At 38.1% G+C, this 13,854-nt stretch overlaps 1 protein-coding gene across 1 annotated transcript in view; it reads right to left on the bottom strand.

Moving 5' to 3' along the window:
- PI4KA (phosphatidylinositol 4-kinase alpha) overlaps positions 1-13,854 on the bottom strand; it is a gene marked incomplete at its 5' end in the record, with an annotated part of 66,185 nt that overhangs the window by 39,833 nt on the left and 12,498 nt on the right. The window contains 9 exons of the mRNA XM_082491446.1: positions 3,140-3,190; positions 6,815-6,983; positions 8,931-9,034; positions 9,755-9,938; positions 10,667-10,762; positions 11,324-11,456; positions 11,952-12,081; positions 12,780-12,880; positions 13,633-13,824. Coding sequence (XP_082347572.1) covers positions 3,140-3,190; positions 6,815-6,983; positions 8,931-9,034; positions 9,755-9,938; positions 10,667-10,762; positions 11,324-11,456; positions 11,952-12,081; positions 12,780-12,880; positions 13,633-13,824 — 1,160 coding nt within the window. The remainder of the gene's footprint in view (positions 1-3,139; positions 3,191-6,814; positions 6,984-8,930; positions 9,035-9,754; positions 9,939-10,666; positions 10,763-11,323; positions 11,457-11,951; positions 12,082-12,779; positions 12,881-13,632; positions 13,825-13,854) is intronic.

Here is a 13,854-nt window from a genome sequence, read left to right as displayed (position 1 = left end):
AAAACATAATCAATAAAATATTCAGACTATCTAGATTCTTGAAGTTTAGCTCTAAATTTCTGCTAGGGTGCCTATTTATAATAAACAGGAATAAGGAAATCCTGAATATGTGACCAGTCTTAGAAGCCTATGTCTCTCCTGCGTATTTTAGATAATCTAACTTGAAAAAGAGTAGGTGTCTACATGCTTTCTCTCGCTTGCATCATTTAACATTCAGCAGACTTACACACCACAAACTTTATGGACCAGCGTACCAAACAAGAGGAGATAAAAATGTCTTTGAGGAAGGAAATGCTAATGGATCCACTACTTTTCCTCAACCTAACTTGTATGGTTTCAATACAGTTCTCTCATCTTCATCAGTACAAGTGGTACCAGCATTAGGCCAACCAGGTAAATTACATAAAGACCCTTAGAATACCTGTTAAGAGTGAAAGCAGATAGCAAAATGTTCTTTTCATGGGCTCAGTATCACCTAATCCTCTCTACAAAATAGCGTGATTTATAGCAATCGCAATATTTGTTAGTTATTCAAATACACTCTCCATACTTGATTCAATGGACAACAAATTTCAAGTCAAACTTAAGACTATAAACTTTCTGAATCATTCTGGTAACAACATGAATGCTGTACAAAAGCCTGTTCCACATTTGAAAAAGTGAAAATTTACCTGCACTCTGTAGTATATCACCACCTACCCCATAGAAGGAACAGAATTGCATCTTACGTTCAAGTTGTTAAAGTCAATGAACCCACTCACCTTTGCATACCTTCCTTTGCATCATACCTTTTAAATGAAAGTGTGCCTCACAATCTATTGAGGGTAGTTTTATTATTATTTGCTGTATCAAATAGTGTATCCATCTAAATATATTCATATTATAAATTTGCTTTATGTTAGCAAAAATATGCAGATTAAGCTATAAACCAACAGTTATTTTCAGGATTCCGAATTATCTTAAAAAGGTGCTTTCCAATATTAAGTTTAACTTCTAGATTTCATTTGGCTTTAATATACTGCCATTTGTAATTCTGCATCTACTACAATTATTTGCCCCATACACAAAAGTTTTTAACACGACAGCCAGTGAAGTATCTGTATTAGATGACGAAGAATGATGAAGAGCTAATATCAAACAAGAAGCCGAGGTGCTTCTCTATTCCTGTCTCACATTGTGCTTACTTATAAGCCCACCATGTGGGTGGCAATGTTCAGTACTGAAGGTTCACAACAAATCATTAACATTCATAGACACATTTTATTCTTTAATCTATATTCAAAAAGACAAGCATATTCAAAAAGACAAGCATATTCAAAAAGACAAGCATATTCAAAAAGACAAGCATATTCAAAAAGACAAGCATATTCAAAAAGACAAGCATATTCAAAAAGACAAGCATATTCAAAAAGACAAGCATATTCATGCCCCAGATTTAATTAGTTTATCAATGATTAAATGAGCTGGAGCATCTGAAATATGGGGGTTTTGAGACCTAAGTAACAGGAATTATTCAAGGGAAAGAGCTCATGCAGAAAAGCAAATCTGCTACTGCTCAAAACTCATGATCTTCATACATTGTGCAAGAAAGTCAAATATTTGCTTCAACAACCATAATGTAACCATTAACTCTTGCTTCAGGTTCTGGCACTATCTGACTCCATTTAAAGGTCACATTGGTAAAGAAAAATGCAGTTATCACCAGCTATTCAGAACAAATGGATCATCAATAAAAATTTGAAACAGAGAAGTACTTTCATAACTTATACATTAAGTCTCTAACAAGCACTAATGTTTTCTTAATATGCAAGGAATGATCTTGCTTTCACTCAAATCAGTGCTGGCATTACTGACAGCTGAAAAATACTACCCACTAGAACATATCTCTCAGCACAGGACTAGCTAGTTCATGCAAAAACTGAGCACCTATTGAATAACAGCCATCTAAGACATTTATAAACACATTTCTGTAAAGCTAGGATCCTGCCCTTGTCATCACTGGTGAATTCAGGAAAGCTTATGTTGGAAACTTGTGGAAGAGACCGGGGTAGGAAAAGAACAGTTCTTTGATCTTTAACCAGTGCTAATTTTAGGCTCTTCTCTTTGAAAGCTTTTGTAAAGAGGTTTGTGAGGGCAGAGTATGATATGAATGATTTTTTCTGCTTGCTAATGGATGTGCAGCATAAGCAAGTTGCAAGCAGGTATGCCTACTGCAGGTATGGAATACATTTTCCCCTTCTGTCCCGCTAGCTGTGCAGGAAAAGTTCTAAAGAATTCAACTTCAGGAGGAGAGAAAGTGACATGACGGCTTTTTGGTTCTCCAGTAAGTTTAAGTTTGTCTACAAATCTTTTAGACATTTTTTGTAGAAGCTACAGCAGTCAGGCAACTAGTCCTACTGACTTGGAAACCCAGCTTGGACGTATCAAATTTTCTGTTGGAGATCTAGAATGGTCGCACACCAATTTTTGACTGTATTAGTGTCCTGGTTTAGTTATACTTTGTTGAAAAAAAATATCTTTTTACCCCAGAAAAAGGTGTCATCTGAGACCAAAACCAGATATACATCAAAATAAATGAGTCTGGAATGGACCTCAGTGTCCTTGCACATTTCCTAAAATGCTTTCAGCATGACAGCCAATTCTAGTTTCAGAAGACCCAGGACACTTCCTCCCTTTCTTCCCTCCTTTCTCAATGATTCTTTTTTTTTTTTTCCTTTTAAAAAGCAGGATTCACTGTGCTGCCAAACTAAGATTTATTTTTAACTCTGTTTTTATTAACATTTGTTTTTCACTTTTCTCCTCAGGCCACACATATACTGTTTATTACATCGCATGCCAAACACTATTCAAAGAAGTATCCCCTGTGGTATTATTTAGCTCATGAATCTCTTGAATTTATGACTAGCAACAATAACTCTCAATCACAAAAGATTAATTATTTAAAGAGATATATCATTATTAAACATTCACCCCCCTCTTAGAGCAAGAAATATTATTTTACAATACTACTGTATTTCTCCTGGATGCTTACTTCTGCACTAGTTGTTAATCAAACCGTTTGACCACGAAATAGCACTGATATTTGATATATGTGAGAAAAATTATTCTGCTTGCAACAACCCAACCATTGGATACTCACCACAGCAATAACAGGAATAAGCACACCCAGATTCCCTGCGCTACTGGAGGCCTGGAAAAGAAAAAGGAAGTTATCAAAACATCTACAAAAGCATTTCTAAAATACCTGCTAGAAGACATATTTCAAGCAGCAAACATTCCTACTGTATATGCAAATGAAAACATACATTGCTAATTACAGCTCTGGATCTTGCAAACAGATGTGCCCAAGTTGCCCAAGAGAGCACCCCAGAAATCCCAAGGACTGGGACACCCAGGAGTCTTTCAACAAAGCTTTTCAGGTGGCTCCTCAAAGACTGGGATGTCCCTCACAGAAAGAATGTCTTCCCCTTTCAGCACAGTGTCTTCTATATTTAGAAGTCAGATATTATGCCTCGAGCTAAAGGGGCAGGAGGGGGGGAATTGATACCATGTCTACTCTGACATCCAACAACGGCAAGAGAAATGCTCACATTAAATAGATAGCCACAGACAGGTGTCAAATGTTTACCAAAACTCTAATCTTACTACCAAAATGAAGCCAAAAATAACAAGTGTGTAAAAAGACACCATATTCAAGAACTGATTTAAGCACGGTGAGCAGGCCTTTCCATTGAATTAAGCATAAGGAAAAAAAAAAGAAATATTTCCTTTTTCCATTTCAGGATGTTTTTAATTGCACTCTATGCAACAAGTGCATTTGCTCTTGGCCCAATATAGCGTTTAAAACTCAAAAGATTCACTGCACGTGGCACACTGCCTCTCACTTTCTCTGATAAGGCAAAGAGTAATAGGACAGATACTGTGCTCAGAGACATTTCCTCTCTAAAGTCTTTTCTGCCTCCCATATCCCTCCACCCGGGATGTGGGAGGGAGACCACCCTGCAGCTTCCTCCTTACAAACGAGAGAGCAGGTACAGAGACTGCTGGTCGCACAGGGAAGACACAGGGCAGGCATGCTAACAGGGTACAGCTTTGCATGAAGTGGGATAAATCAAAAGGAAGCAATTAAAAAAAAAAAAAAAGAAAGAAGAAAGCGTGGGGGGAGAGAACATGAGAGAGCGAGCGAGCATGTGCCAAATAGTCTTCAGATGAAACAATAATGATACAACCCAACTAAAACACATTTTAGTTATCTTTCCTGTAGTGTCAAAGACAAAGCAAAACAAAAGATGAACGCTTAATTATTTTTTGAAGTGAATAAAACACCACCACCTCAAGTCACTCTAAGGGGTAGAAACGACTGAAAAAAGTCATTGCATTTTTTTTGCTAGCATCAGGACAGCACACTGGATGTGACAAACTGCTGCAGAGTCAGAGTAGAGATGCAAGCTAGCTGAGACAGCCAGAACCCAGAATGTAATGCCAACAGGCAGAACTGCAGAAAACCCACTTCTCTACTAGCATTTTTGTTACAAAAATGGATTATCAGCCTCTTTATAATATATGGCACTGGGGATGAAGAATATGCAATGACTTCCATCCCTGGGTGTCCTCAGGGAACATTCATGTAAACTAGCAGCAACAGGAAAAAAAAAAAAAAAATTATTTTCCTTCCCCTCACAGAAGCCACTTTTGCATGGTTCAAAGATCTGGTTTAAAACAGAACAGGTAAGCCACAGAAGCATTTTAATGGTTAATGGGCAAATTTAAGTCCATGAAAAGGTATGCTGTGAAGCAGAGGACACAGGCGAACTATCCAATAACTATCAAAGAAAAAACTTGCTTTTGTTTGGGAACACAGTATGTGCAGTGTTTTACCTACTTTAACTCTTCTTGAAAATGAAGTAACCCAGTCTTCAGAATACCTTTCATTACTTTTACTTTACACTGAGTAACGAGTGATCTAGTGAAAACTGCTATCAGTACCTTCATAATAAAGAAACACTGCCTCCTAGCTCAAATCCATGTTAAATCAATCACATAGTTTTCTGTTTGCAGGTGGCTTTAAGTCACTGCAGTGGTTTGTCTCCCATACTGATTCCAAAACTGAAACAGTGGGAAAATGTCCCTGAAAGGAGGAGGGTGGAAACTAATTTAGAAGTGTCATTTTAGACCAATGTCTACAATGTTTTTCACCATTTCATCTTGCTTATCTGTGGTTAAAAGAATCTATGAAACCCATGGAGAGAAATTTTCCACCATAGACTTCATGAAAAGCAGACTCTAGATGTACTTTTAAGAGAAGAGCTGGCACCCCTGATTATATGCAGTCTATGTTCAAAGCAAACAGATTCATTCCAGAGGGATTTACCAAGAGTTCACCCATCCCATAAAAGGATAAAGGAAGAACTTGGTACTATTAAAATGCAGCATGCACAGGAGGAGGGGGGGGGAAAGAGGTTAAAAAGAAAAAAAAAAAAAAAATTGTTTTCCTCCCTACTATGAAAATGTGCCTATTTCAAAAGGGAGTGTTACCTATCTGCCCTAAAAAGCAGGGAACAGCTCTTAAAACCATATCTCCAAGATAGCCTTAATTTTCCAGTATGAACACACTTGAATTATTAAAACATACAACTGTATTTTTTGTATATAAAAATCACTATCAAACACAGTGAGTTTTTACAAGTTATCCTAAGTGGAATGAAAGCTAAGAGGTTACAGCATTTGAACACCAGGGAGGTTACAGCATTTGAACACCACATTTTGCTTTTCAAACGATAATATACATCTCAAGAGCAAAAGCCAAAGTTAACTATCTTGTTTATGAGTATATTTTACAGCTAAGATGAGAGGAAGGTATTGTGTGAAAGGCTGAGATTTTTGTTTGCTTCTTAAATAGAATAGGCACATCGAGTACTCTGGATACTAAATTGAAATAGGGAGAAAAGTTAATATGAAGTGAGGTGAAAGTCTTCACATAAGAAAAAAAAGCAGAGAATTCTGAGTAAATAAACTAACTGCATATAAACTGCTCCTGCAGTAATTTAGTTAGCATTTAAAGACATTCCTCTTCCAAACCTCCTCATAAACTTTTAAAGGACAGTATGTGTTAAATTTTACGAATCACAATTGAAAATTGCATTTAAAAACAACTCTATTTTATGGCAAACCCACTCAAATAGACTCTTCTGCAAAGTATTCCTACCATATAAATTAATGTACAGGACAAGCCTCATCTTTCTCAGGCAAGCTTAGGCAAGCAGATAGGCCTGCATCAACTTGGATTTTGGAAAAAAAATATCAAGACGCACCCACTCATAACAGCAATTCAGTATTAATCAGGATGACAAACTGGCTATTTCAAGCTGGAGGCTGGACTAGATGACTTCGTGAGGTCCCTTCCAACCTGAGTTTTCCTATGATACCGCTAAAATTAGTAGTAGAATTCAGGCACATCTGAAGACACTTTAAGAATTAGTAAGAGGTGTTAAGTAGTCAGTGTTCCGTATTTCTCTTTGCAGCTCTGCCTCTAGCACTCCAGACAGTTTACTCACTCTCACACAAAATCAGGCTCAGCTGAATATACCACTGCTGTATCTCAGATACTATACACATATTAGTTAGGTGTTTGAAAGGCATGACCTGCACTCATATTCCATGATCAGAACACATTCTTAGGTTTAATGAAGGGTGATATTTTTCTGTGTGTGTAAGGGTGTGTTTTTTGTTAAAAACATACAGAAGAGTATGTTTAGTAGTGCCATCCATATAAATGCACAGCTGCACACAATAAAAAAAACAGTGAATATCTGACCTTCAGTGCTGGTCCTTTTTCACTTGCTCTCTCGCTAGCTCTCTTCCCTTCTAGCCCAAGCTGAACAAACAGCTCCAGCAAGTTCATCAGTAGTTCATCCACAAGGTGTTCTCCTTGAATGTTAGCAGCGATGTTAGCTAGGGCGTTAATGACTGCTAGAGAACAGTGTCTGAGAAGAAAGAACAGTTATGAACAAACAATTCCTCAAAGTTTTACATTTTCAGTGCTTTCTTCGTAACACTGAGAGACAGGGGTCCATACTGGAACCAGCACTGTTCAATATCTTCAATGACAGACAGTGGGATCAAGGGCACACTCAGCAAATTTGCAGATGACACCAAGCTGAGTCGTACGGTGACAAACCAGAGGGACAGGATGCCATCCAGAGGGAGCTGGACAGGCTCAAGAGGTGGGCCTGTGTGAACCTCATGAAGTTCAACAAGGCCCTGCACATGGGTCAGGGCAATCCCAAGCACAAATACAGCCTGGGTGGAGAATGGGTTGAGAGCAGGTCTGAAGAGGAGGACTTGGGGATGTTAGTGGATGAGAAGCTCAACATGAGCCGGCAATGTGTGCTCACAGCCCAGAAAGCCAATTGTACCCTGGGCTGCATCCCCAGCAGCGTGGCAAGCAGGGCAAGAGAGGGGATTCTGCCCCTCTGCTCCACTTTGGGGAGACCCCCTGCAGTGCTTCCTCCAGCTCTGGAGCCCCCAACGTAAGGACATGGACCTGTTGGAGCAAGTCCAGAGGAGGGACACAAAAATTAGCAGAGGGCTGGAGCACCTCTCCTATGAAGACAGGCAGAGACAGTTGGGGTTGTTCAGCCTGGAGATGAGAAGACTCCAGGGAGACCTCATAGCGGCCTTTCAGTACATAAAGGGGGCCCACAGGGAAGCTGGTAAGGACTCTTTATCAGGGAGTGGAGTGATAGGAGAAGGGGTAACAGTTTTAAACCAAAAGAGGGGAGATTTAGACTAGATATAAGGACGAAACATTTTACGCCAAGGGTGGTGAGACTCTGGCACAGTTTAACCACGAAGGTGGTGGACGCCCCATCCTTGGAAACATTACAGGTGAGGTCGGACGGGGCTCTGAGCAACCTGGTCTAGCTGATGATGTCCCTGCTTACTGCAGGGGGGTTGGACCAGATGGCCTTTAACGGTCCCTTCCAACTCAAACCACCCTGTGATTCTATGAACTCTTGTAATAAGGCTGCTGATGTTTTTTCACTGCAGGTTGTTTTGGGGGGTTGGTTTTTGTTTTTATGAACAACACATCACTTTACTGATAACTGAAATGCAATCAGTGTTTAAATGAAAACCTATTCATAAGCTTTGCCTCTGGAAGACATTTCATTTATGACGCTGTCCTGGCTAAAAGGAAATTACTTTCTTGTAGCAGATATGGCTACAGACAAAAAGCAGCAAAGGCCTGTGTTTCTGGATTGGGAAAGCTCTTCAGCAGAAGAATCAGAACTATCATCAGTTGCTGTTAAAGCTGAGACTGCACTGGGTCAGACAGTATGTTAAAACATACTGACAGCAACAGTCCTCTTGGTTACTCACATACTAATTAGAAAAGAAAGCCTAGCCAAACTATCAAAGTCAGTGATAATCTTCAGTTCTAACAGGGACCACAATGCATACTTATATACTAAGAATTAAATTGTTAATGGTTTGCATTTAATCCCTAACAAGCACTGGGACCGTGTTAAAAAAAAAACAACAAACAAAACAAACACTAAAACCCAAAACAAAATACACACACAAAACCCCGTGGAACTTCATTAGCTTTCCTAGGCTAAGACATTATTTACTCTAGTTACAGATAACACAAGTCGATGTCAATTACAATTTACAAACATTAACTCCTTACAGAGGAAAAAAAAATAAATCAATACTACCTGTAATGAAAAACATTGTTAGGAATCTCTACATTATGAAGTACTACTGTTTTTTAAAATAATATATTACTTTTTAACATCAAAGAAAAAAGAACAGCACTATTTATAACCACATAATAAAACTTAGAGCAGGAAAAAGTGAAAATCTCTGATGTAGCATAAAGTACATTTGATATAGTAGTCACACATTTAAAGGTCACAGCTAAGTGTTACCTGTATCCATGATCCTTATAGTCTTTTGTGGCAGAGTAAACAACTGAGCTTGCTTTAACACTGATTTGCTGAAACAGATTCCACACCTCCTGGTAAATATATTGCTGTAAAAAAACCCCAAACAAATCACTAAGTAGAGCTTATTGAATACAATCTCTCCAAAGAACAACCCTGTAAAATACCCTAAGAATTACAAACTTTTTCGATATATATCTAGTCATAGTCTGAGCAACGATTTCAGCTTCTATAAAGCACACAGTGGAAGTGCTTTCATTAGTGTTTTTAATTGCTCAAATTTTACAAAATTCAGTAAGTTCCTTAACTCCGCCTTCCTAATGGAAAACTTTTTTTCCCAGGTTTCTGAGTTCTGGCAATTAATTTCTTGCTCAGAGGCAAAATTTACATTAGGAAAAGGTAAGTCAGTTAATCCTTGTATGACTGAAGAAGTCAATCTACACTTTTAAATGTATGGACCTACAAAACTTTGAAAGTTAATTGCTCATATGAAAAAAGATACTGTGCACCTATTCAGGACATAGCCCGAGTGTTTATAAACTTCTTAACTTTTGAAAACATGGAGTTTTGTGGTTTTTTTATAGTTTGCTTTTTTAAAAAAACCCTTAATTATTTTCTACAGGAACTAATCCTCTTTATAGGGAGAGTTTTTGTTTTCTGATGGCATAGAGACATGGGGATTGTACAAGTGCATACCTGTGGTGAAGAAAAGAAAAACTTTCTGCAAATGCATTTTCTAAACTACACTTCCTTCTAACTAAAGGAAAGCGATCAGTAACTGGCACTCTCTCAGCCAGTTGTTTCCTTACGTTTCCAGTGATGACCAAGCAGCCCAGCTGATCAATGATGAGTACATCAAGATGAGAAGGTGGCTGGCAAAACTTCTGCTGTAAGATCTGTAGTATGGGTTCCATCATTTTTGGGGTGTCCCTCAGTGCCACTGCAATGTGCCCTAGGGCACGAATTGTGTGGTCAGGAATCAAATGAGCTTCCCTGTTACAAAAAACAAACAAAAAACCCAAAACCATACATGTAACTGTTCAACAGCTATCAAGACCTCCAAGCATGGTTACACTTCATGTATGAAACAGTTCATATACTAAATTTAAACACCACTAACAGCTTTAATATTGCCACTCTATATACCCATCTACTACCAATATTAACATTAGAGATATACTTGCATGAGTTGGTTTTCAAAATAAAAAACAGAAAAACCCCACAAAAGCTACTCAAGAAACCCACACTAATCCATGAACAAACTGTTCTAGAAACAACAGTGAAAACAAGGTGAAAGTGATCTGCAAAACATTAAGACATGACAGTCAGACCAGCTACTATAGGACTTCCCCTTTGAGGTTTCTTGGCTGGCGAGTCTCTTAACAGTGAAGCAAGTCAAATGCTGCCAGTGATAAGCTGTGTCTAGCCATAAAAGATAGCTGAAGCCTGAAGGATACAGCAGAGAGAGTATCACTCAAAACTGGCTAATACTCACCAAAGATTTGCTGATTCAATCAGATAAAAATGAATCCATACCTCTCAGCATGAAAACAAGGGCTCAGCTCTGCAAAGATTTGCAGAGGAAGATCTTGACCCTGCATACAAGCTTGCTAACCTCAGAGACACACGATTCTAAAATAATGTTGCCTATACTTATATCTTAGAATAAGCTTCAGTTTCATTCAATGATGGAAACATTGGATTGATGACTAACAACTTACTTATCACTCTCTTGAGAGATGTACAGACGGTTAGATAAACTGGCAAGAAAGGCCTCAACAATCACTGAATCTATAGTCAAACCAGCTTTCAAGCACCTGGAATAACAATGAACAGAAAAGTTGCTAGAACAGCCAGAGAAGATAAAAAAAGATAATGAATTAAACATTTCACTTTTTACTACTGTAAAAACACACCAGGTATAAGGGAAAAACGTTTATACTTAAGTATAAGAATTGATTGCCCAGGAACACTGCAGATGTACTTTAAAAAATGAGCTGAATTTCTACAGCTGCTTTCTCCATCAACAATAAAGATGGGCATATGTAATAAGGTAAATTCAGAATGCACTGCTTTAGAAACATTAATCCTTTGTCTCTAGTCACCAACCATTTGTCTTCCCTCCAGCTCTCTGTAACTGTCTAAAAGGGAAGAATAATCATTACACTGCCCACATTTGAGCGCATAACAATCCTTCTGTTACAGGAGGCTCAATCGACATGAAAATCTAAGCAGAAAACAAAAATCCCACTGAGTATCAAAATGGTGACTAGCATGAATTACATATGTGGGCAGCAAAACAATGAGAAACGGTCACAATACTTTTCTGCTAGGGAAATAGAACATGTGTTCCAACATGGTGCAAGTCTCTCTCTTACCTGCAGATGTTCTCTATGGCAATGTCACGCAGCTGCTCATACATGGATGGTTGACTCTTCTTGCCAGGCATTACATTTAAAGTGGACTCTGAGTGCTCATTGGTTACACTAATCTTGATGTCATTACCACCTACTAAGAACACAGAGTATGGAAATCAACACCATCTGAAATAGCTTTTTCCCCAAGATGAGAGCACACAGGCAGAGCAGTAACTGGTGAGTGCATAACAACCTACTTTACAGCTTGGAGAACTGAGCTGAAGAACAACCTTCAGTACTGCAGTATCACACTACAATTGTCGCTGATCTCACTCAGGACAAAGGTGCTTGAGATAAGACTGTCTTGGTTTCAGCAGAAGAGGCACAGCAATATTGCTGCTAGCATAAAATGTAGTTCTATATATACTGCTTGCCCTTAGATACGCTTCTAACAGAATTTGATTTGCAATCATTCATCCTCTTCACCTCCACAAAAAAAAACCGCAAACACCACAAAACATCACAAATGCATCTCCATTTCTCCTTACAGCTCTATCACCACAAAATATCCAAAAACATCAAAAAGCCATACAAGTTGGAAAACAATCACTAGCATACACTTTGGAACATGGCTTTATTTTCCTGTTACCTGTGTGATACTGGCTATGATACTTGTAAAGTTTCACAAGCACTGGGGAAGGTATCACAAGAAAGTCTCTCAAGGACGGATTGACAGAATGAACCACCACAGGGAACCTCTCACACAAACGACCTAGACCCTAAAAAGAAAAGACAAAAAAAAAAAAAAAAAAGGAACATAGCCAACTGTAAGCTTGCAACTTCAGCTGAATATAAAAAAAAAACACAAACAAACCATACATAGGTCTGAGAGATTGAATCTTTAGCAGAAGATTTTGACATTTCAAGTCTCTAATGCTTTTAGGTTTTCCAAGCATGCTGTATGCCAGTCAAGCCTTGCTGCTTTCTTCCTGTGTGATTTCACAGGAGTTACACAAAATGAATTGCACTCTAAAAATAAATTTACTGGACAAGTTCCAACATTTAGAGAATCCTGATTATTAACTACAGGGTGGGAAACACCACATTAAGACTGTAAGTGCCCAGTAAGATGACACACAAATTAGAATAACCAAGCTTTAGTCTTAAAGCTCAGTGATCTAGCAGTATTTTAACTGTTTATGTAACGGACTAAGCAGCTAAATATTTCAGAAATTATATACTGGTTAAAAAAATCTCAATAACATTATTCTTCAAGAAGTAGCTGAGCTAAGAAAATTCTGAATGCACTACACTACTGCAATTCTAGTTTCCAAACCCAACCTCTAAAATCCAAATGCAGAACACATTGATGGAAAGTAATACAAACAGCAGATAAAAAGTGTTCTTCTAGCAACCTGTGAAACTCCCCAAACTCTCACTCACTGATACAGTAATGTCAAATACTGTAAAGACAGACCTGCAAACAGCAAATCAGTAGTGGCAAGTGAGCAATGATGACTTTGCTTGAGGTTTTCGACTGCAGCTTCTCTGATAACTTGATGCACAGGTTTTCTGCACCTTAACCAAAAAATCCAACAGAAAAAATTTGTTTATCAGATTTGTTATTAGGCCACACACAGCCCAATGCTTACTGGCACTTCTGAAACAACACAGAAAATATATCAGCTTCACTCTCCTCATACTACAATTCCTCAAAGAGATTTAGTGCGGCTTCTGCAAAAAACAGTTTTGGAAACCTAGTATCTGCACCAAACAGCTCTGTCATACACTATGACTGAAAGAATTACAGTACTTTAAGTTCATTTTGAGCGTACTTCACATTTGACAGAAACTGTATTGCAACATCCAAAGGAAAAAATCCTTCACATATTCAGAGGATATGCAAGAGTTATAAAACAGGAAAGAAAATTGAGAAAAGAGCTTCCCAATCCTGTTAGCAATGAAGAAAACACATTTTCTTTAAAAGAATGACTGAGAAGCATTTAAGACGCTAAGAGCAATAACTAAAAACATAAGATAAACTAGAAAATAAGCAGCTGCATGAATGCAGCAATTATACCATCTCTTGTAGATAAGCCAATAGGATGTTTCTGTTCCCATTTCGATGAAGAGATGTCTAACTACCCAGCCAACTAATTTGACAATTTTATGATTGAAGTTTTACTCTTGTATTCTAATAGCAAGGAGTATTCCACTGAAATTTATTTTATATTTCTCTGAGCATCATCTACTCTCAGGGAAGTTAGAATTTTTTCTACAACTTAAAAAAAAATAAAAAGCCATTCCAGACACTGAGGAGCATTATTCACCTTGCTCATCTTTCACAGCCCACACCATGAGATCCACACAGGCAGCGTTAGCCTGACAACGCAGTTTTAAAGGACTCAGTTCATTGTGCAGTCGATCCACATCATGAAGGATTTTCTGAAGTTCTGATTGACTGCTGTTGAATTGCTCCAGCACAAAATCATGGATTTCCTTCACAAATGAGTTGGGAAGGTCTTAAGAAATAAAAGGAAATAGCATATTAG

The sequence above is a fragment of the Vanellus vanellus genome, assembly GCF_965231255.1.
Source record: "Vanellus vanellus genome assembly, chromosome: 16".
In the NCBI taxonomy this organism is placed as follows: Eukaryota; Metazoa; Chordata; class Aves; order Charadriiformes; family Charadriidae; genus Vanellus; species Vanellus vanellus.
Note: the sequence above shows the minus strand (reverse complement) of the source record. Positions and strands in the feature narration are given on the sequence as shown.